The sequence below is a fragment of the Boleophthalmus pectinirostris genome, unplaced genomic scaffold (assembly GCF_026225935.1).
Source record: "Boleophthalmus pectinirostris isolate CB_2022bp ecotype Guang Dong unplaced genomic scaffold, ASM2622593v1 HiC_scaffold_12, whole genome shotgun sequence".
NCBI lineage: Eukaryota > Metazoa > Chordata > Actinopteri > Gobiiformes > Gobiidae > Boleophthalmus > Boleophthalmus pectinirostris.
This window is the reverse complement of record NW_026571018.1, coordinates 14,374,692-14,400,365: the sequence shown is the minus strand read 5'-3', so window position 1 is coordinate 14,400,365 and position 25,674 is coordinate 14,374,692. Positions and strand designations below refer to the sequence as shown.

The 25,674-nt window shown below is 38.3% G+C and overlaps 1 protein-coding gene across 1 annotated transcript in view; it reads left to right on the top strand.

Annotated features, from left to right (window-relative positions):
- The first annotated feature begins 16,364 nt into the window (after positions 1 to 16,364).
- Positions 16,365 to 25,674, top strand: part of ntm (neurotrimin) — a 225,362-nt gene continuing 216,052 nt past the window's right edge. The window contains exon 1 of the mRNA XM_055148571.1: positions 16,365 to 16,534. Within this exon, the coding sequence (XP_055004546.1) occupies positions 16,365 to 16,534 (170 nt within the window). The remainder of the gene's footprint in view (positions 16,535 to 25,674) is intronic.

Sequence of the window (25,674 nt, the reverse complement as noted above, 5' to 3'; positions counted from 1 at the left end):
TATAAGTTCACCTTAAAGGGCCATTGCTTCTGGCTGCTTCCAATTCATATAACACAGTTTGACATTTAAACTAAGCCTGTTCAAATTCCCTCACTTTTCGGTCACAGTTGGTCTAATTAAAACTTATTATTATCATCTTTTGCAGCGAGACCTCCTCGATGCAAAGATTAGGTCATTTCACCAGTGGGACCCCCATTCTGCTCTTAATATGCAGTCCTTGTACGGCTATACACTGCAAAAACTGAAACCTAGCAAAGTTAAGATTACTTTAATTAAGAAAGTTTTATCATGATTTGACTAAATTTAATGTAAAATCATCTACCAGTGGAATGACTTTTTGTACTGAAAGTATGAAAATGCATCTTGCTACACTTATTATGCTATTTTCTAATCTACGTTATGATGTTTCCTCATCAAAAAAATTGACTTGTGTTTAGTTTCATGTATATTTAGACTGTGTTCTTCTCTCAAACAGAAAACACTCTGTCACCCTTTGTGATGTCATGTCATAATACAGTAAGTGCTCCACTGTGTTTTTAAGCTTCTTTCTATATATATATTTTTTATGCACAGTGATAATGTAAAATTTTTAATGTATTCATAAGGTGGAGGCTTTAATATAAGCCCTATTGGGTTTTTTGCCTCTTCCGGCACTTACTTTTTATTTAGTGTGTTTCTTTTTATTGTCATGTTATATGTGCAAAATAAATAAATAAATAAATAATAAATAAAAAACTCCAACCTGGAAGCCCTGGAATTGCCCATATCTACTGAATTAGAGCTCAGTGGTAGCTGTTAACTTGAAAAAATACAGCTTCATGACATCACAATGTGGAACAGAGCATTTTGTTTAAAACTCACAAGAACAAAAGTGAAAAAATTCATAGCACACTCAGATGGCTAATGGGGTTTATGAGCACGTCGACTGGCAACTGTTTTGTATACTGTGGTCCAAAGCAAGAAAAAATATCTAATGAAGGCTTCTTTTTGACAAAACATTTAAAAATAAAAGAGGCTTTTGAACATTGCTCACCTAAGTGTGCTATGCATTTTTTTCACTTTTGTTTTGCTTTCCCTTCCATTTGCACCTCTGCAGGAACTTTGGTGTGTGTTTTCTGTTTCATTTGATAAAACTTACAAGAATCCATTTTGTGTAATATAACTTTAATATATGAAAAAAAAAAAAAACAAAAAACAACAACTCTGTGCACTTAAAATAAGAAACTGAATCTAATGTTTGAATTGAAGAAAAAAGACTTATTCCATTGGCAGATAATTACCTGGTCGCTGAAGGGTTGACCAGGTTTTGTATTCACCCTGTGTGTCTGTGTGTGTCCTGTGTGTCTGTCCACCTGCAATAATTCTGCCATTTATGGACTGATTGTCACCAAATTTGGTACGTGGGTCAAGCCCCCGTGCCCGATGCTGCAGAAAAAGTTTGGTGACCATCCAAGGTCGTTTGAGGTCACACTGGTCAATTGAAAGGTCACGCCATTATAAAGGATCAGCAATTTCAGCAACCATCTCCAAGCTAAAATATTCACCCAATTATCACACAAGTTGGCACACACATAATAGGGGTACACTGGATGTTACAGGTTGAAGGTCGAGGTAACCAAGGTCAAATACGTGTTTTTGGTCACAACTCTGCGAAGGATCAAGCTAGAGCAACGGGAGTGGGCTCAAAATCTCTGAAAAAGTAAACACAGACATTCTCACGTGTGACAAATATCACACAAATGTTCATGGGCACTGTACAGCTAGACACATTGCATTGTGGATATAATGATCATGTAATATGGGCTGGGCTCCTCATAAGCTGCTTCCGTGGGGATGAACCTCATGGGGGCCAGGTTGCTATGTCTGATTGCGCTTGTTTTACTTGTCAAGCTGAATGTACTCAAATAAAATGAAACTTTATTAATTGAAGTCATGGTAGAGGTGCATCATGTAACTTTTCTGGTGGAGGGTCGATCAAATTGTTGTTCCCATGAAGATGTTTCATACTATGTTTTAAACCTTTTTATCTTCATGGAGACCAAACCAGGCCGGGTCAGATCTGTGAAAAGGCATCCCTGCTCAGAGTCAGAATGCTCGTTTAGATATTTTTTAACTATAAAACCATGTGTAATTTAGGTTAAGCTGTTTAAAGTCACATTGAGGAATATTCCAGCAATGACACAAGCTGGTGAAAGATAGCCCCCTAACCAAAAAGTTACATAGTGCACCTTTAATATGCAGTCCTATATTACCTGTATCCAAAACTGCTGAGAGGCAAAATACTGCATATTGAACAGCACTGGTGACTACACTGGTATTAAATGTCTCAGAGTGGAGGCACGGCACTGAGTAATTGCGTGTACTTTTTTTTTTTTTTTTCTCCAAATGGGACTATGCAAGGTAGACCACCATGACAGGAACTGAAGAGGGCAATTAGGAAAAAACAGGATGTTACTATACATATATTTGTCTTTATTATTATGTCTTTATTCCTTCCAACACTAAAACATCTCTTCCGTGACAACATATCATCTTCTATGCGTATTTTTATCATAGAAAAATACGCTATTCTTCAAATGGTGAAAACTCTGCTCGAGATGCAATGAAGATGTCACGCCCACGCACGTTGCCAGATCCACAGCGGTGCCTTCAGGATATTTGCGCATGATTTCAGATACAGTTTCTATTATCTCAAAGCCATAATTGTCACGGCATCACTTAAGTCTACTGCAGTCGTTAAGGGGATCTGATTTCCACAACTTATTCTTGGAAAGCCACCGGGAGGGTCATTAATTAGTGCAGGCAATACAAAGAGACGTAGTCCATTTGATATGCTCGTTCTGTCCCTACAAACTGCAATAATGATAATGTGATGTGGAGGTAGGGAGTGTCACAAAGCCCTCGGGGTCTGTTGTGTTCTTCTCATTATTTATTTGTTCATTTTATAATATTTAGCGTTTGTTTTATCTTTGTCTTGTCTAAATCAACTTTGAATTGTATTGTAATTTGACTTTAAAGGGACAATATTACACTATTTTCTGATCATGTTATAATGTTATTACCACGTCAAAACCAAACCAGGAGCTATGTTTTGTTTGATTTACACATGTTTAATACACATACCCTGCATATTTAGGCTGAGTTCTTTGCTTAAATAGAAATTTTGCATGATTTCACACCCTGGAATTGCCAATATCTGCTGAACTTCAGGTAAAAGCTGTTAACTTGAAAATTACCCCTACATGATATCACAAGATGGAACAGAACATTTTGAGCTTTGGAGATGTAGACAGACTAATAATAAAGGATTATTCAAGCAATGTTTTTGAGAAGGTAACAGCATGATCACATGACACTAGACACACACTTAAAATAGTGAAATTCCATAAACATGACCTAACTGTGTCCCCATATATACATACATTGATTTTAGGCGTGCACCTTCCCACAGTGTTGGTGTCATCCAAGGTGATGTAGTCGAAATTGTCAGTAGTTACAAATATCTGGGCACCTTGATGGACAATAAATTGAAATTTGACCTTAAGACTGAAAGCATTGTCAAACAAGGGCAGCAAAGAATGTACTTGTTGAGAAAACTGAACTCTTTTAATGTAAACAAAACTATTTCTCAACAATTTTTGTTGTTCTTTTTTCAAAAGTCTGCTTACTCTTTCTCTTATTTGCTGGTTTCAATCCCTGTCCTTGAAGGATAAAAACAAACTGCAGAACATTGTTAAAACCTGCTCAAAATCACAGGGGTCAAACTGAGGGAGCTGATTTCTCTGTGGGAGGAGCAAGTGCTGAGCAAAGCGAAGTGTCTCCAGGCTCAGCCCCTCCGTCCTCTGGCTCCTGACTTTATCATGATGCCTTCAGGGCGTCGGTTTTACACTCCAGTACGGAAGACTAACCAGCTCTCAATTTCTTTTATGCCCACTGCTATTACATTGCTTAATTCTAAGGGTACAATTTGTTGAATGTTTTGCACTGTAATATTTACATTTCATTGAGTTCAACTGTTCAACTAAGCAATAACAACTGCTCTGAGAATGCTGCAAACAAATTGCCATATGGGATCAATAGAGCTTTCTGAATCTGAATCTGATATAGAAGGTAAACATGTTAAAATCAAATATAGCTGTTAGTGAAAACAATTGTAATGCTGATTTATTCTTAATTACAAAAACACTGGACATGATGAGCAAGATGTTTTATGTTATAATTTGGTCTTTTCTCAAGATCTCAAGACGATTATCCAACCAAAATGCAGAATAAGATCACATATCTCACATTTGTCAGTTTCATTCCTGAAATCCTGAATCCTGACTACTTAAACTAGTTGTGATTGTGATTGTAGTACCTTTTACTGTGTGTAACGCAGGCTACACACAGCTCCTTTAAATCTATATGTGCATAATCTGGATAATCTGCCTGCTGTTGGGATTCTTCGTGTCTGTTATTGACCAATTACTGTTTCATTGTTAGATTTTTTTTAAGTTTATGTAAGCACTTAGAGGCGACTGCTGTTGTGATTTTAGCTTCTCTAAAATCTATCACCAAAAACTTTCTCCCTTTCATTATGTTGTTTCTTGTCATGCGCATATGTCTTTGTTCAGTGCTAATCACATATTGTGCTGGAACAAAAATTCAACAAGCCTTACCGTGCTAAATCACAGACAGTGTAATGGGAAACATCTACCAAAATACATGTAAAGAGTAATAATATTAATGTATTCCAATCCAATATTTGATCATGTATTACTGTAGGAGAAAACAACACATACTGTATCTTAAAGCCGTCTTAACTCACTGTCACATTTTTTACACCATAATAAAATGCAACTTAAAGTGAGAGCATTCAGAATACAGTTCCCTGATTGGGACGGATCAGCGCAGAGGTTTTCAGAATGTGATGATGTCGTGATCCCACATGGAGCGGGGGTGGATGCCAGATTTCCCTGTTGATTACATTGTACTTTGACATGAAGTATCCAAAATGTGAATACACAAACGTTGATGACCCAAGTGACCCAAGAACTCACTGTATTACAACAACAATGTGCATTTGAACCATAGACTGTAAATATAAATGGACATGGCTTACCTGCTACCATGTTCCAAATAGGAATCCACCATGGGGGCAATTCCAGCTCCATTGACTCTGGCTCCATTTGACTTTACATTTAAAAATTCCATCTTTTTGGAACTGCTGCAGAGAGTTACTCATCATTTTGGTTTCAGAATTTCCGTATTAGTCCACTCTACATGATCATGGTGTTTTTATTTAGCTATTTTGTCTGTAAATAAATTTCTATTCCTAATATGGAACTCTGCTCCAAATTCATCCTTATAACTGTAAGCCTGGTGAGCTTCATTTGACTGGATGACGTCACACTCACTTAGGCTATGTTCAAACTGCAACCTGAAGTGACCCAAATCAGATTTTTTTGCCCCTGTGTGACCTGTATCTAACCTTTAAATGACAGTCTGAACGACACAGATCCAATTTTTTCAAATGCGACCCAGGACACTTGGATATGTGCTCCTAAAGCCGATACATATCTGATCTTTTGACATGCGACTTCAGTCTGAACGGCCAGGTCGCATTCATCCAACCAACACGTCAGGCTCGGAGTCTCGTCAATGGAGGGAAAGCGAGGTTAGCAAGTTAATTAATATGTGGGGGGATCGCTGTATTCAGGCCAAATTGGAGGGGTCTTATCGGAACCGGGTGGTTTTTGAAATAATTGCTAAAGAAATGGCAGAGCGCAGCTACAGGTGGTCCTGGCTCCAATGTCAACAGAAAATAAAAAGCAATAAATACAAAAAGGCTAAAGACTCAGACAAAGCGGCCATGGACGTGTAACCTGTCCATTCTACAAAGAACTGGACCAAATTTTGGGAGAAAAGTCCAGCGTTTAGTCTACTTCCGTAAACATTAAGCATGCTTGCTGCATGTGACGTCGTGTCCTCCAGTGCGCATGCGGGACACTTTTGTGGCATTTAAAGTTCACACTGGAGATCACAAACAAGTCACATTTAACTGGAAATGTGAATGAGCTCGCAAAAAAAATCTGATAGCGCAAAAAAAAAAAAAATCTGAATTGAGCATTAAGCCCTGCAGTCGAACATTTTTCACTTCCGCAGTCTCTGATTTTAAATGTATTAGTTTTAGCTGCCTCCCATCTGCATTAAATAACACTGATGTACAGAAAAAAACAGCAATACATTACACAATACATTTTAAGGCAAGCATATCTGTATTCTGTGTCTGTATGACAAAGCACAGGGCTCTTGAGAGAACGAAATCCTCCACAATAACACAGGAGGGCCAATGACGCTCTCCAGATCAAAGAGAGGCCACTCATCTCATATGCTCATCCAGAATATCAGCTCTTTCTCTAAATATAACTCCAAGTATTGCCCCATCACCAGACATATTTCCTTGGATATAGGTTTTAGAGGATCGAAGCCTTTTTAGTCAAACTTATCTTATACTGTCAAATGCCTGTCCGCTTGTCATTCACATCCTTGGCATGAGTATTGATAAAAGCTCTGAATGCCTGGGAAGTCTGACGGATGTGATTTTGTCAGTTTGGACATGTGCTTAAGCATTCATCTAAGACCTGCCATTTCAATACACTATAAATAGTATCATTGGAACGGGGCACTGCATCACTGTCACACTCACCTCTCAATATGGAACAATGCAAACCTGGCTAACCTCAGTAGATTGGGTTCATCTGACATTGGAACATTTTGAATACCTACAGTTCAAAGGTTCTATATCACATAAAATGGATTCTCGTGTGCTTTAAGCCAGTCTAGAATGTTGGTATCTCATCAAACACATACCTGGACTTTTGTTTTGTTTCATTCACACATTTTGAGTTTGCGTAATAATTTATTGTTTGGCAGTTTACATCTCCAAAGCTTAAAATGCTCTATTGCACCTTGTGATGTCATGAAGCAGTAGTTTCTAGGTTAATAGCTACCCTGTACCTTTTGTTCAGTAAAGAATGGCAAGTCCAGGGGTGAAACTATCCAAATAATAATAATAATAATAATAATAATAATTAGGGGTGTAACAATAACCAAAATATCGTGATATTGTGTCATCAAAAGTCTCTATGTGCTTAAATTCATTCTTATGGTGCAGCAATAGCTAAAAAAAACAACAACAAAAAAACTACATAGACCATGATCCTTTGCTCTGTTTTGGTGCGAACTACATAAAGAAATAGCAGTTCTAAGCACTTTTAAATGAATCAAGTCTTGTCAAGGCATTTTAAGAGGAAAAAATAGCATAGTTAAATTTTTTTTTAGCCCCCACAAAATATAGCAATAAATACCGTACCATGAGATCTATATCATGCTGTAAGATTTGAATATTGTTAGATTCCTAATAATGATATATTTTATTTATTAAGCACCTTTCTGGACACTCAAGGCCGCCTTACAACAACATAAACAAGTTAAATACTATTAAAATACAGTTAAAAGCATACAGTTAAAGTGGGACAGTATGATTGTGAAGGTGTATGGAGTTTAAAAACACAGTAGAGCAAAGTGTTTTTTGTCAAGAGAAGAAGTCAGCCTGAATGTGCAGCGCTTGGGTGTTAAAATTGCAAAATTGCAACCATTCCAGATTTTGGAACTTTCTAATGAAACAGGATTTTAAACAGTCAATTGATACTTTGCAGCTGCTCATCAACTTGCTCAGAGGATGTGAAGCTAACTGTAGGCACTGCTCTGTCTGAATCTGTTACTCAAGTTAGGCTTAATGTGTGCTTTATTTTAACACAATCTGACGAGAAAGAGCTGATTTAGATGGAACTACAACAATGAGATTATTTGTGCTGTTAAACAAGTCTCTCATAGGCCTGTAACGATAACATATTTTTCTGGACGATTAATTGACCAAGAAATGATTGTGATAAACGATAATATTGACATTTTGAGACCATTTACAATTAATATAATGACAATGTAATAAAAATGCAAATACTCCCTCTTAAAGATCAATTAACTTTACTTTCTAAAGAACATCTAACACAGTAACTTCAAGACAACCAAGAACAATAGGCCTAAATAAAATAGACTTGTTCACATAAGGACAACAAGAAGAACATGGGGGCCACTGAGACGTATGACTCACTAGTGTTGATTTGGCATTGTGACTTGTTTTGGGCGGTTTTGGTGCTCTGACGGCGACTGCAGCTTCATGTTAACTGCACTGACAGTGGCGCTTTCTGCACTCGGGCTGCGTTCGCATCCGCTGTGTTGATGAACATATAATCCGTCTATACCGTAGATATATTTGGTCTATGGTCTTTACAGTCTATGCCGACACGTTCGTTCAAGCATTATTATGCTAAGGAAATGAGAGGAGTCAGTAGAGAGTGATAGAAACCTTTTGACATTCAGTCTCTTTGGTAGAGCGAGCGAGAGCAAACAGCATGCAAATAGACTTGATCACAGTTAGAAAAGTTATCAAGCTCCTTAAAAGTTATTGTACAATTAATTGAGTTATTGATTTTCATTACAGGTCTAGTCTCTCATACATAAAAGTACAGTCACAATGTAGCAACTGTTTTTCAATTATTCACTCTCTCCTCTTTGTTGAAAATCAAACACCTAAACAGAGCCATGAATGCTCATATTGATCACAGGCTCCAGAAAATGTGTGGTTTGAATCCATTTTGTGTTTTTTCTTGAGTTTTCAGACTATTTTAACACTTTTTTTGACTCTTTTTACTATATGTCACCATGGTAGCCCCTGAACATTCCACCAATACAGACGCATGCTGAACACTCCCAGCATGATGCCACTGCAAAATATCTATATAAGTAGAGTATAAAAATAAAGCTGAACCTGCATGCTAGTTGACTCCCCACTCATCAATTATGGGTTAGTGTACACAGTTCCAGCCAGGATGATCTGACAATGTCCAGTTCTATTCTGTGGGTCAGCCCCTGAAGTACACGGCGATGTATAATTAAACATGTTTTCTCATTGTTCTGTTCCTTGCGCTACCATGGCAACCAAGATTTATTTTCCATTTCTTTTATTTGCATTGTCTTACTTCCAGTCCCCCACATGTACGACGTGGTTTCTGCACGACTGACCAACTACTTTATAGGTGTGGTACTCTGTAGGGATGTAACAATAACCAAAATATCGTGATATCATATTGTCCAAGATCTCAAAATGATATTGTAGGCTGTCATAATATATCAAGCCTTTGGTCTTTTGTGGTAGAGAACAGCTAAAAAAAAACAAAAAAAACAGAGGAAACTACAAATAGTATGATCCTTAGCTCCATTTCAGGACAGACACCTTGAAGAAATAACTGTTATAAAGAACTTGGATTTTGATTATGACATTAATACAGCACCAAAGGCTTATCAAGGCTTTTTTAAAGGAAAAACTAGCATTTCTTCAATTCTGTTCTGTTCTGTTAGAATCGCCACAATCTTGCAATATCATATCGTAAAATGAATATCATGACAATTGCAAATTTTTGCGTATCCTGTCATCCCTAGAACCCTGCTATGCTGGTGTAGTTTTCCCCTCCACCAGCAGGAGTCCCTGTGTTTGTTTAATGCAAATGTTTACTGTTAATTGCTGTAGAGTTAGAGATGCAGCACACTTTGGAGAATGGCTGACACTGCATGTCCCCTGATGTAATCAACGTTCATTCCTGTTCGCTGTTTTACAAAAAGCATGCTTGTAAGTATTGAGAGTCTTAGAGATCATATTTTCAATTATTTGTGCATATGTGAACTTAAAAAGAGTACCTTTGTTAGGTTTAGTTTTGGCCAATGTTGGATACTTTTAAGCCACCACTTCTGTGAAATTGCACTTTGTTATAGTTTAAAATAATCCATTCTGGCGTTAACATTAAAGGGCCCATGTTATGCTATTTTCTGATCCACAAAAACATTCATTTTGTTTCTTTTGTACAATAAATTCTTGTTGTTTTTTTTAAAGACAAGTTCTGACAGTTCTGAAGATGGCTTGCAGCTGGCAGCCAAAACATGTCAACAAGGTAAATGCATCTCCTACTGTACTGTCTTTAAAAACAACGCAAGAAGTTACAAGTTTACAAGAAGTTGTTTTCTGATCTACGTAATAATGTTGTCTCCTCATTACAAACAGACCTGGAGTTGTGTTTTAATTCATTCCCAGATGTTTAACTCACAAACCCTGCATATTTAGTTCTTCTCTCAAACAGAAAGCACTCTGTTGTGCTCCACTGTGTTTTTAAACTTCATACACCTCCATTAGAATCATTTAGATAATTTCAGCTCTGGAACTGCCAATCCAATAAAATAAAGGTAAAAGGAGCTGTTAACATGAAAACTACCACTTCATGACATCACAAGTAGCCTTTTCAGGAGGACAGAGAACTGTGCCGGTGCCGGTTCCCTCACCTGATCTCGAACCGACTGACATGTTCACACCGAAAATCAGAACGTTCAGGAATTGAAAAGTTGGTTCCCGAGAAAAACTTATTTTTGTGAACCGTGTTGACACAGTAGACGTCAGCAGGTTCCTCCAGGTCACACGCAATAAAATAAACAAAGAAAACATGTTTGTGGAATATGGGGGAGAAATCAAGTGACAAGACTATTGTGCAGTGGTCAGCAGAGGAGACCAAATATTTGATATATCCGCGTTCACATGGTAGGGTTCCATCTTTGGATTCGGCGTCTCTTCGCCTTCTCCACAGCAGATGCTGTAACAGAGCTCGCCGCAGATAAATAATGATTTGTATGAGTACTGGTGTCGATGATGTGATCCATGATTGTTTCCTTGCTGTGACATCCACTTTTGTATGGCCTTGTTTTTATTTGGTGGCAAATCCACACCCTCTGTTGATGACACATCATGGGTTCACTTAAATGATGTGATGCGGGTCATTCTTTGGTAAGCACTTTGGTTCCCAGTGTAACTGGTGTGGGAAATGGCAATGGCACCATTCTGGCAGGCCATAAAACCGCTAATGTGGAACAGAGATGTAGACAGACTAATAATAAAGGATTACTCTAAACATTTGTGAATGAAACAAAACACATTTCCAGGTCAAAGGTTTGCGTAATTTAGGACCTTTAAATCTACACTATATAACTTGGAGGGCCCATCACCTGCTTGGAGATGTAATTGCTTTGACTGGAATGTCCTGCAGTATGACAATGAATTTACCCATATCTATGTAGACAAGCAAGTGATGTCATCATTCAGTTTTTTTCAGTTTTATTTATTTATTTTTTTCAAAACAAACACCTGCAACTGAATAAATGCAAATGACAGATTTGTTTAAAGGTCAGTAAAAACATACCAGGAGTTGTGTTTTGTTTCATTCACATATTTTTAGGAACTCTTTAGCATTTGTCTGTTTGCATCTCCAGAGCTCAAAATATTGAATCCCACCCACCTTGTAATGTCATTTATTGGTAGTTTTTGAGAATACAAAAATATACATACAATTCCAGGTATATTTGATGAGGAAACGGCAGTATAGCATCAGAAAATAGTGTAATATGGGCCTTTAATGCAACACTATGGAATATTCAGACCATGCAATAACAATACCAAGCAAATACACCTTTATTAACTCAGCCAGTGCATAAAACATGTCTCACACCAATAGAGTGGTGGAGTGAAGCTGATTCAGGTTGCGTAAGTCTTTTTTTTTTTTTTTCCACTTTTTGCCTTCTTCTCATTACAATTTTCAAATGTTCTCCACATCCAAGGGACTTTCACAAACACATCACTTTCTCCTCACAGTGGATGCCTGGTTTAATCCAATGCATTTAATTGCTCTTTTTCGCAAGCCACTTTTCAATTAGCTTTAACAGGTAGCAACGCGTGCTATAAAGTACTGAGAGTGCCTTCTGGAAAAGTTTGTAACGGAAGTGAAAAAGCATTGTGAAAAAGGACATTTGTAGCTGTATTGTGTGTTGTTAAAGGTGCATTGTGTAACTTTTCTGGTGGAGGGTCCGTCATCTGTTTGTTTCTGTGGATATGTCATTGCTCCACAGTGTGACATTAAATGGCTCTACCTTACATTTAGTAAATTACAAGTGGTTTTATAGCTCAACAATACCTACACATTCTACTGTGAGCGGGGTTACCTCTGCACAGATCTGACCTGTACCTCGGCCTGGTTTGGTCTCCATGAAGGTTTAATGCCATACTGTGAAACATTCCAGACAAAGCAATAACATCTCGATGAAGAACAGCGTTTCACGGACTCTCCACCACAAAAGTTACACAATACGCGTTTTAACATGATAGTACATAGATTCCATTTATTTATTGTATTGTTGTGTTTTTTTGTTTTTTTTAACTTGTCTCTTATGCAGTGGAGATGACAGAAAGGGCCTGGGGTGTGTTAAAATGAAATCTGTAATCAAACATTGATTGCACAGTGAGGGGCGGAGAGGGGCTGGCGCACATTGTGAGAAATACCCACTGGATTCAAAGTACTTGTGACAGGTTAGACTTCTCATTAAACTAAAACATAGTTAACAGCCTTATAGTTTGGATTTTTCTGTTCTTTTTAAATCTTTGTGAGAAGATACGATGTACATACAGCTAATTCCGTAACTGTTATCATATGTATTAAAGAAGACCTATTGTTCTTGTGCCTTTACAGCTGTAACTATGGCTACGTTCAGACTGCAGGGCTTAACGCTCAATTCAGATTTTTTTGTGAAATCCGATGTTTTTGCGAGGTCGTTCACATTTCCAATTTAATGTGACTTGTATGTGATCTCCTGTTGTGAACATTAAATGGCCCAAAAGTGTCCCGCATGCGCAATGGAGGACGCAATGACGTCAACCGCAGCGAGCGTGCTCTGTGTTTACAAAAGTTGTCCAAACATGAGCATTGAGCACCTGGCGATTTTAAAGTTCCTCTTGTACCGGATCCAGAACATGTACAACTTACTTGTTTTAAAGAGGAGATTGAGAAGAAGGACGAGGTTTTTGGACATGGCGTTTTGTGGGGCAGCGGCAGCAATGTCTGTTGAAAGGAACGTGTGGATGCAGAGACGTAGTCAAGAGTGGTGCGTGGTGATGTGCTTCGCTTCAGTGACACGGAGTTCATTAACAATTTTCGCCTACTTCAGCGCAGAATAGTGACGTTTGTGGCTTGTTGATAACGTGTAGGTCGGATGAATGTGCTTTGGCCATTCAGACTGAAGTCGCATGTCAAAAGATCAGATATGTATCGGTTTTAGGACCACATATCCAAGTGGCCTGGGTCGCATTTGAAAAAAATCGGATCTGTGTCGTTCAGACTGTCATTAAAAGATCAGATACAGGTCACATAGGGGCCAAAAAATCGGATTTGGGTCACTTCAGGCTGCAGTCTGAACGTAACCTATGACACCCATGAATTATTATGTTATCATTTGGACATTTTAATTTGCAATATTCATCTAAAATGACTTCATCAAAGAAACAAATTGGTTGACTTCCGCGTTAGAAAACTGCAGTGCCCAATGGGAGGAGACATCGCCGTAGATCACGCTAGCAAGCACATTTTTTTTATTTGTACTGAAATGACCTTGCAACACTGCCGAGCCCTATGTGTATCACTAATTAAGAAAATGAAATTGGATATTGTAGTTAGTAGAGAGCAGTGTTTGTGTGCTGGTGGCAATGAAAACGGGCAGTATGGTGTCTTGGAAATACGTAATTAAGAATTGTTCAAACATGCACAAATTCAACTTTGGGTGAGTAAATGGCGAGAGGAAACAACTATAACAGTAAAAAGTTCTAAAAAGTAAATTTTGCATAATAGGTCTATACTTAAACAAGGTCCAAAACCTTCAGTTATTATTAGTAAAATGAAGCTTCCTTTATTTTGTTAAATTAAGATCCAAACCGGCGATTTAAACCAAAATGTCTTTCTTTTGCATAAATTGTCCTGTATTACTGATTACATTTTTTCTTCAATTCTTTCTTTCCACATACTGCCACTTAACTGATGTAAAACTGTGATCAATATTCGCCACAGGTAATATCCCACCAAACCAAGTCATAATTACAGAAACATGAAAATTTATCATATTCACTTTAAATAGGAAAGCATGGCAACATGGGTTTGTTAGTGATATTAGGTACTGATGCGTGTGTTCTTAGTTAACAATTTCATTTCATAATTTCATTCTCAAAAAAGTAGAGGTGATTTGAATGAATAATAAACTGAATAAATACAGCAAGAAACTGCCCCTAAATAAGCTCAGAATAGTTTGAATGACAAGAGCTATCACATTTTGTTTTAATGATCTAGACTGGCCAACATGAAGGACAAGTATTTCAGTCTTTTTGAGCACAGCCTGTTCAAATACTTAGATACAATACAATAAAAAGAGGGTTCAATTCAGTTAATGCATGGTTTTAATAGCTGTGTATTTTCTGTTTAGCTGTCACAGTACACTGCACTTTTGTATCACCACTTTAAACAAGCGGAGATTGCATTCTGTATCACCGTATGGTGGTCTGGTCACCTATATATTTCAATATAGAAAACTATCACCACTGTACAGTCTTGACGTATAGAGCTCAGGGGGCGGGAGAAAGCCAATTACTGTAAATCTGATGTTTTGTGTAAACAGTTACTCTTTAACCCCTTAACACCTGAATTTATATAGATGTATATTTTAAAAAAAAGTTTTGTGTGTGTTTTTTCCTTTAAAGTCGATGGTAAATTAAGTTGAGTTTACTACTAATAAATAGAAACTTGGATATGTCGAAAATTTGCGGCAACTAGAAACAAGTGCTCGCCAAAGGTTTTTAGGAAGGAAAATATCTTGATCGAAATGGTTTGTCATATATTCGTGACACTTGGCGTTAAGGGGTTAAAGGTGCAACATTTTTAGTAGGGGTGTAACTTTATCCATGTCTCACGATACAGTATTGTCAAGGTATGAACCTCAGTACGATATTTATTGCGATATCATGGGAAAGCTCACAATATGGTGGGGAGGCTTACGATTAGAGACGTTACAATATCCAAATCTCTCAGTACATTATTTACACGATACACAGCACGATATTTATTGCGATATTTTGTGGAGGCTAATATGCTTCTTTTTCCTCTTAAAATGCCTTGACAAGACTTAATCCAAAGAACTAAGACTTAAAAGTGCTTAAAACTGTTATTTCTTCATGTAGTCTGCACTGAAATGGAGCAAAGGATCATGGTCTATGTAGTTCCCTCTGTCTTTTTTTGTACCTATTGCTGCACCATAACTCTTAATTTAAACAAAGAGACTTGTAATTCGATATATTGTGATGGTCCACGATATTATTAGTGAGAACTTTGACGATACGATATCAGGATATTTTGTTTAGTCTAATTTTTAGTGGAGGGTCTGCCACCTGTTTGTCTCCATGGAAATTGTATTGCTTTGTCTTGAATGCTCCACAGTTTAGATTAAACCCATCTATCACAGGGATTACAGCACTATGCTACATTACAGTTCAGATCTGTGGAGAGTCGCCCCTATTCACAGATGGAATTGTTGTATTTTTGAGTAACAGAAACACCCATAATGAATAAATGTTAGGTGGATACAGTATGTTTAGTGTATGTTTTAATGTCATACCATGGAGACAAACAGGTAGCGGATCCTGCACCAGAAAGTTTACGCAGTGCATCTTTAAATTACGATTACTTGAGTAGTAGTTTTCCCAATATTTAACACTTTTTTACTTCTACAGTGTTTGGCTTTACTCTAGCACCTCTGACCAAACTACACTTTTAATCCAAAGCAGAAGAAATGCCTTCCTCTTTTTGCATATTTAAGTTTGTCCTGTTATCTCCTCGCTGTCTCTTACAAAAGTCTTAGCCCGCGCGTTACATCACCAGATCCAAACAACAATGTACAGCGCGCATACGTACGCACACACACACTCACACGCGCGCACACACACGAACCCATTGACAGCGATGCAAATGGCACACTTGGCTTGTTGTGCGTCTTGATTCTCTCTCCGCGCGGACCGTGTCACTTCTCCCCCCGCCTCCTCGGGCAGCACCAGTAGACAGCGGGCTACTACCGCACTCAGCTCCTCGCTCTAGTCTCGGCTATCGCTAACAAACTTGGAAGGAATACGAAAGCGGCAGTTTTTAATCCTTGCTCTGTTCTTAAGCGGCGGTAGCAGGCGGCGCGCGTTGGCTACGTCCCCACACCTCACCGCGCGGTTACCTGGACAGCAGATTGGGATTAAGACTAATGTACCGGGGGTGAAATCACTACCACCGGGGGAGCACAGTGACTCGTTGTCGCGGAGTGGGATTGTTTTGTTTTTGTTTTAAGCCGCGCGCGGGCTGTTGGAGACGACGATGTCCGTCAGGGGATACTTGGTCGCGTTTTCCAAATTCTCTTTTCTTCTCTCTCTGAGGATCTTGCTTCTTGTGCCTGCAGGGTCAGTCCGCAGCCAAGGAGATGCACAGTCCGACAACAAAGTCATGGACAACATCACGGTGCGCCAAGGGGAGACCGTCTTTCTCAGGTAAGACGCATTATAATGTATTCTGTTCCCCGCGCTGGATGGCTGCTGCTTTGTTATGGTGACAAACTTGAACGCTACCGGTAATTTCTTTGGATTTGTTGCATAGCATGAATGAAGTTAGTGTTTTGGTATCTCGTACTGTTTGAAAAAAGAGGGGGATTGTATCGGATTAAGTAAGGGGCGCATGCAATTCACGCGGGCAGGACTAATCTTAGAGCAGCTGCTAACCAAAGTCTTAGCGGCTTTTAATTGTTGTGTGACGAGGCAGAACTATCCGCAAAGGGAGCAGACACGTATCTCTGCGCGGAGTTCAAGAGCACAAACTCGTATGAAGTTGCTGTAGGGGCGCGTGGAAGTATGTTGTCAAGTGTAAAAAAAAAAACGTCGTAAAGACCGAGGGCGCGGAGATGGATTGACTTGCAATTCCTCAAGATGGAAGATTGTCTGCGCTGACCTCTCCCCTCCTCCTGCCCCCCTCGCGGGCTTACTGGACATAGAGGGATTTATAATGCCTTCAAGGGTTGTCGGGAAACGTAAACCCAGCAGGCGCAATAACAACTCGGCAGAAGAAATGCGCCTCTTTAGCTTTTAGCGCTGATAAGGTGATACGGGGCAGAGAGGAGAGGAGAGGGGAAGGGCATACAATATGGGGGATAGGACTGTGAGGTGTCTGCTTTAATTTGGTTTGGGTGATGCTACGTTTGTTCCTATTGTTTAAGCTTGCTGGCTGTTTGTTATATCTGTTGTTATTGAAATATATGGTTCTGTAAGTATGAAACATGCTTAATATACTGCAAAATATGAGAATAATGTTTTGACAAAGTATCTTAATATTATAATGAATAATAATATTTTACTTTGGATAGTCCCTTGAGATGCATAATCTTTTTTTTCCAAGGGGGTCCTGAATAATTCTACTACAGTTATAGCTCTGACTCAGGCTTGTAAATGTACTCTATTTCTATGTACATAAATTATATATTTTTATTCTAAAAACAATGATACGACTAGTGAACTGTTATTAAAGGTGCACTGTAACTTTTGTGATGGTGGGTTTGATGATATTTGCCTTGAACGTTCCACATTAAATGACATTAAACTTAAATCTTACATTTAATACACTAACATATATTAAGTGTTTTCATTGCATCATACACTAAGCAGGGTGACATCCCCACAGTTCTGACCTGTAACTTATAGCTTGTTGGCATTACGTGCTTGTTACCATGGAAATAAATACACTTAATGTCGTACTGTGGAACATAGCAGCCAAAGCAATAACATCTCCACCACAAAAGTTAAACAATGCACCTTTAAATCAAACTCTTGCATTTAATATGAAACATGCTTAATATAATGCAACATGTAAGAATAATGTTTTGACACAGTGTCTTAATATTATGATGAATAATAGCCCCTTGAGATAAATCATCTCTTTTCCGAAGGGGTCCTGAATAATTCTACTACAGATATAACTACTATGACTCTGGCTACTATGCTATTACAAATGTAATTTTCTAACTACATAAATTATATGTTTTATTCATTGTTACTATGGAAATAAATGCACTTAATGTCATACTGTGGAACATAGCAGGCAAAGCAATAACATCTCCAGCACAAAAGTTACACAGTGGCACCTTTAAATTCAACTCGCAAAGCTATAATGGTAGGTTTGATTGCTATTGTTACAACTGCTTCTGTAAATATATTTTCTCTTTTCAAATACCATGTAAATACCCATTATATCCGTATCTTGTTTTTTATATATACATCAATACCATACAATACTGTTCACAAAGAATAACTTGTATTTAATTGAGGAACTCATTCAGTCTAAATAACACTATTAGGTTAGTTAATTAAAAGTGCATTGTGTAACTTTTTTGGTGGAGTGTCCATCACCTGCTTGTTTCTATGGATATGTCATTCCTCTGCTTACAATGTTCCACAGTATGACATTAAACATTTTATAGCTTTATAGCTCAAAAATATCTAGAAAAACAGGCTTTCTGAGTGTGAGTGTGAGTGTGGTTGCCAATCCACAGATCTGACCTGTAACTCGGTCTGGTTTGTTTTCCATGAAGATAGAAAGGATAGAAAATTATTTGACGGACTCTTCGCCAGAAAAGTTACACAATGCGCCTTTAAATAACAACATTGGCTACATATTTGCATGAAGACTTAACAGATAAAAATATGCATAGAAGCTATATGTGACAATGTATATTACTGAGGAGATTACTGTGAAAACTGAACATTCAACCGTATTCTCACAGGCCGTCACATACGTTTTATCACTTAGCTACAAGAAGCTGTACATGATGGTATCCTTTAGTCTTCTTCAAACAGTGAGTAATTAGCCTCTGTGGATTATAAGTCCTCCTTAATGAAAAAGCGCCACACAGTTGGTATGGCAGTGTAATAGGATCAAAGTGAAGAGAGCCAACCACAGTCAGACAATGTAGCAGGTGCCTGGTGTGGGCTGCTTTGTTTGTAAAAAGCTGCTAATTTTTCCGACTGGGAGAGAATTGGTTTGTAACAGAGTCAAAGGGAGTTGGTTAAGCTTTTGAAGTGGTCCAACAGAGGGAAAGAATCAGAATTTTAAAAAGTTCTGATGAGATTTTTTTAATAAAGTGTTGGAATAAGTGGCCCATGCTTAAGAAGCTTGAAACTGGCTAAAACAAAAGCCAGATTTATTAGATATGTGTGTGTGTGTGTGTGTGTGTGTGTGTGTGTGTGTGTGTGTGTGTGTGGTGTGTGTGTGTTCGTGTGTGTGTGTATAGTGTCCGTTACCTTTTTCAGCACCACGGACAGATTCTACTTATACCAGAGCTCAAATATTTTAACCACAATCAAGTTACTATATCAAAAGTTATGATTTTTTTGCCACCAACAAGTAAAAAAATTGCAACCTTTACAATTTGCTGACTGTGCCGACTCAAATTGCAGTTTCAGTTCAACTATGATTATTCTTGCAGCCCAAATCTAATACTTTACTCGCATTATATATCTTTATGTGTTTAGATTTTATTGGTGCTTTTCAGATTCTAGTTTTACAGATTTCCCTGATGATACTTTTCTGAGACATCCTGCTGGGGGAACATGGTTACACAATGCACAAGTTAACAATAACTACCAAAAAGGTTTTTAGATCGTCTGAAAACTCAAGAAAAAATACAAAATAGATTTAAGCAACACATTGCAGGAGCCTGTGATCAATACAAGCGTTCATGGCCCTGTTTATGTGTTTGATTTTCAACAAAAAGTGAGACTGACTAACTGAAAAACATTTGGCTAGTGCTAGGTTGAGACTGTAAAAAAAAAAAAAAAAAAAAAAAGAGACTTGTATCAAATGAAACAGAAAATGCACACCAAAGTTCCTGTAGAGGCGCAGATGCAAGGAACAGCAAAATAAAAGTGAAAAAAAAGCATAGCACACTCAGATGGCTGATGTCCAAAAGCTTTTTTTTTTTTTTTAAATAACATTTCATCAAAAAAAAGCCTTCGCCAGAGACTTTTCTTGCTTTTGACCACAGTATATAAGACACTTGTTTAACGGCACAAATAATCCCATCTGTACTTGTAACAAAATCAGCTCTTTCTAATCAGATTGTCTTAAAACAAAGCTCAGAAGTCTAACTAGATAGAGTAGATAATACAGCAGGGGTCTACAACTTGTAGCTCGGGAGCTACCAATAGCTCTCCACCCCCTTTCAAGTAGCTCGCCAAGGGATTTCTGAATTAACTAATTAAAAACTAGCTAATTAATGCCCAAATTGGTGCACTAATAAATGGATAAAGGTGTATGGTTTATAAGTATATCTAACTGTTCCTCATCTAAGGCTACCATATGCTCAATTTCTTGTGACCAGACATCCCTGTTTACCCAGGACAGTCCCAGTTTTGAGTCCTGTGTCCCCCGTCCCAGCAGATTTACACAAAGCCATTGATTTGTCCCAATTTTATACAAGAAATGTCCCAGGTGTCCCTATTTTTGACCAATCTGATCTTAACTAGGACTAAACTAAGTAAGTAAGTAAGTAAGTAAGTAAGTAAGTCTTTATTTATATAGCGCTTTCACAGACATTTTCTGTCCCCAAAGACGCTTTACACAGCATTATTCAGCACTATTCATTCAGCATTCATTCATACAGCATTATTCATTCACTCTAAACCTGATGATGGTAAGCTACTATTGTAGCCACAGCTGCCCTGGGGCTCACTGACAGAGGCGCGGCTGCCATGCCACTCGGCGCCATCGGTCCTCCGACCACCACAGCACTCACACACACACCACTTTCATACTAGGCAATGTGGGTGAAGTGTCTTGCCTAAGGACACAATGATTGAATTGATTGTATTTAACTGACCATGACTATCAACTGTTTATGGAGACCTATGTAGCATGTTTTGGGTAAACCAGGGCTACAACAGGTCTAAACTGAGACTAAAACAGGACTATCACAATCATCAATCATCATTTGTTTAGCCAAAATACAGAAAATGACAATAAAGCAGAAAGTGCAGTGTCAGATGTCCCTCAGATTATGTTACACACTCTTTTCAAAATTTTATTTATACCAAACATCCCAACCCAGGTGTGTCCCAGGTTTTGAATTTTGAAAATCTGGTCAATCTACCTCTAAAATGAGTACCATATTTTCCGGGCTCTTAGACGTGCTCTTAAGCCTCTAACCCCATCAAAAAGACCGCACACCTTGCAAGCTAGAACGTCCTATACACGAATCCACTCGGGTGTCCCAGCACGACTTCAGTGAACTACAAAGTCGCACCACCCGCAGCGCACGCAAACACACACAGAGCAGACAGCGATCGCGCAGCAAAACACACCCACAGCCACACTCATCACTCCACGCTGACGAGGAACGGAATAGAGGAATGAACCGAAAAAGGGAGTACAATGTGCCACTCTGAGCCACAACTGAACAACTGAGTCATTGCGAACACGCCAACAATCCAGCGGTCCCAGACAGCACCCTCCCTACACGCCACAACTGAACAAAGCCCAGAGTCACCGTGAACGTGCCAAAAAAGTCCCACTGACCATCCAACTGTTGTGTTTCGTTTAAAGTCCGGTGCGGTTTATTTGTGAAAAAAGTTTGAAAATAGACCATTTAATGACAGTGCGTCTTATAATCCAGAGCACCTATTAGCCCATAAAATACGGTAGCTCTTTGGCATTTTCTTTTTGTAAAGTTAGCTCAACGGAGGAAAAAGGTCAGAGACCCCTGGACTACAGTTCGCTTCACATCCCCAGAGAATGTTGATGGCATTTGCTGTAAAGTATCAATTGATCACATTGTTGTTTGCTGTGAAATATCCAAAAGGTAAATTCACAAATGTTGAACCTGTTGATTCCTATTAGTAACAAGACGCATTACTGTCTTGCATTTAATAATAGTATTTTTTGCTGCCGTCAGTCTGTATGAATTTGTTAAGTCATTTTCTATGAGCATAATTTGCATTAAAATCAGGCATTGCTGTTGCTAAAATTCTGCAGAAAATCCTTCAGAAGTATCATGATTTTTTGTACAATTGATTAACCAAAGAATCCCTTTTGCACTCAAATCGCATGTTCTGGGCTTATTTGAAGTTGAATCTAAAATCACTCTTCTTCCCTCTGCTTACAACATAGACTGTTACCTCACAACTTGCCTCATCCAGCCCCAAGGATCTCAAAATCCATGCTGCTTTCAATTCTTCCAATAAAATCCTCCAAAATTGATCTTTTTCAGCACCAGAGACAGCTCCTCTTCATTCCAAACATCTGAAAAACCTGTACCAGTTTTTCGGTTTGGTATTTTATTTAGAAGACATATACTGACACGACCTGCACCCTTCACTTTTGACGTTACCATAGATACCCACACTTCTCACCTCTTTCAGTACCAAAGACAGCTCCCCTCGCTCTCACCTATTTCAGCACCATGGACAGGGCCGCTACTGCACTACCATACAATGCACTCAAATCCTGGGTAAAACCTGATATTTTCAGATCTCCCATGAATCTCTTACAATGTACAGCTGGAGACGAGATGTAAACATGTTTAAAGGGCCCATATTAGGCTATTTTCTGATTTATGTCATAATGTTTCCTCTTTAAAAACATACCTGGAGTTGAGTTCTGTTTCGTTCACATGTTTAACACACAAACTCTGCATCTTTAGGCTGACTTCATTGGAACGGAAAACAGTCTGGTCCACTTTGTGATGTCATGCGGTAATACAGGAAGTGCTCCACTGTTTTTTTTAAACTCCATATACCTTCAGTAGAATCATTTGGATAATTTCAGCTTTGGAACTGCTGATTTCTAGTGAACAAACGTTAAAAGGGAGCTGTTGACTTGAAAAACTACGACTACATGACATTGCAAGGTGGAACAGAGCATTTTGCGCTTTTGAGATGCAGACAGACAAATATTAAAGGGTTACTCAGACAGTGTGAATGAAACAAAACACAACTCCAGGTATCTTTTTGAGGAGGTAACCCCCAATTTACACCGAATCATTAACAGCACATAAGCACAGCAGTACACCATAAACGCAGCATATGCACAGATATCACTTTCCATTTGAACATGTCAGACAATTTACACCAGCAGTGTCATACATGCCTCCAGCAGCCGTCATTATGCTACTTGATGCTCAAATTAGTTAGAGTTCAAATTTTTTACAGTCAGCAGAGCTTCTCCAGGTTTTTTAGCAGGGGCAACACAGGAAATAAGCATGTGGTCTCTAAATAAACTTCCGATGCCCTTTCAAAATGCATTCTCTAAAACCACTACAGTTGTGTAAAGACTGTGCATTTCACTAGGAGCGCAGAGAATGACTTGTGATGGACTACGGAAAGTTTAAAGCCATGGAGGATAAATATAAAACACTACGGCTTGTTATCACTGTAAAGCATTTACTCTCTTGTTGTCAACTTTTGTTTTGTGGTTTAAAACATAATTCATCCCATCAACAATGAATACATAAGCAATTTAAAAAGTTTAGTGTTTAAACGTAAGAATAAATAGAAGCTGGCATCACAGGAGCAGCTCTTCAGCCTCTGGTGTAAATTGAATCTTTTAAAAGCACATGCGTATGCAGCTCTGCCTACGTTATGTGTCGCTGATGCTCCTGGTGTAAATTCCAGATAACATTATGACATTGAGTCATTTTTGCGTCATATAGGACCTTTAAGAAGCACATTTTTTACAGTTGTAGCTCAGAATGTTTTGCCAGTCCAGAATGATAACGCTCTGTAACGTGACCAAACAGTCAAATGTGTTTATTTCAATGACGTATGTGAAACGAAAGAGCTCATAGGGCACCTTTCATTTTGAACAAAATTTCTCACACCTCAGATTGACATTTTAGTGCTTCACTCTATGATTCTACAGAAATCTACAATGTTTTTCAGTCTCCTGTACTATTTTTTCCCTTCCTTTTTTCCTTATAAGCAGATTATAAGAGAGATATAACAGTCTTGGAGAAGTGTGTAGTCTGGATCCCAGGCAACTGAAATTATTACAGCCATGTGCAGGTCAGTGCAGCTGCCAGTTGTGTAAGATTTAAGACCAAAAATAAAAGCATTTTTAATGATGGGTGTTTAATGCACTAAATCCTTTCTGTCTGTGGGCTTGCCTTGCCACAGACCTGGCCATGGAGAGTAATATTTCAAAGAATGGCATAAAACTGATCGATCTCCTGTTCCAAGTTTGGTTTTAACTTCCAATTGTAGTACATGTCATTCAAATTCTATGCAATGTTGCTCTATTTTTTATTTATTTATTTATTTATTTTTTCACTTGTGTCCCTGATTGGTTAATCTATGTGTCATGTCGATCATATCCCTTGGGTAGAATGGGCAGATTCAACAGTGACCAGACTCATATCTTAATAAAGTATTGGAGAAGTGTACATTCTGGATCCCAGGCCACTGACTGTGATTATTACAGCCCTGTGCAAGTCAATGCAGCTGCCAGTTCTGAATTATGTGCATCACATCTTGAGCAGTAATGGCTGTTTCACTGTTCACATGATTAGCACTTTTCATAGCCATGCTCTTCTTCCATCTTGAGTTGAGGAGCCACTCATCTATAGACCCATGTGTAGAAAAAGCTTCAACAATTGTAAGTATATGTTTAGCGTGAGGGTTTCAGTCATGAAGCATTTGCTTATGTGTAAAACAGCTAAACACGCTAAAAGTGGAGCAAAACCCTTATGCAGGTTTTCATAGAGACGCTAAAAAAGATGCAGCACAGTTTTGCTCCTGTGAGGGAATGAATATGCAAAAAAGGGCATTTTCACCTATATGCGCAAATGTGAGGTGGAGGAAATGCAAATGAAGTTGTTTAGTGGGTGCTGCCTGATTTATTACAACTATGAAAGCGAAAACTGTGTATTAATATAATACGCTTGAGAGACAAGTGTAAACCTTTTACACAAGGTAGATTCTGCAATTTGTGCACCAATAGGGCCTTTGATATTGATTATAAATGCTTGAAAATGACCCACAAGGACAGTTGAGATCATAACATGTTGTGTTCCAAGCAGCAGCAATAAAATAAAATCAAATAAAAACTCTTTACCTGCAATACAGCCCTGACTCCCACAAGTCTTCCATTGACCCAGGGCTATCCGCAGCATCTGTCTCATTTCAAAACTGTCCCATGCCCTAAAGCAGAGACTGTGGGGTCCAGGCACCATGTGTAGGGGCGCTGCGTGAGGTGTGTGAGGTCTAGTCATATATGATCATGTTTGGAAGTATGGGCAAACATTTTATTTAATTATTTATTTATTTATTTGACAGGGACAACATGCAGCTGACTAGGGCTGCAATATTAATCACCATCGAATCAAAATTGCAAGTTGAAAAGGCAAAATTAGCACATTTCAAAGGCTGAAATTTAGTTCCATCCTTTCCTCCACAAACAACTAAATATCCTTTTATGTCTTTTACTTCATAAAAACGGCTAACCCTGTACTTTAGAGCTGTACATGTTATGAAATGTGATTCTTGTATTATTTATCAATTCATATTTCTTCTGTTTGCTTTTAAAATGAAGTGAACTTTGAACATAATCCTACCAATAAATCATAAATCACAAATCACAGTTACAGTGCTTGTTA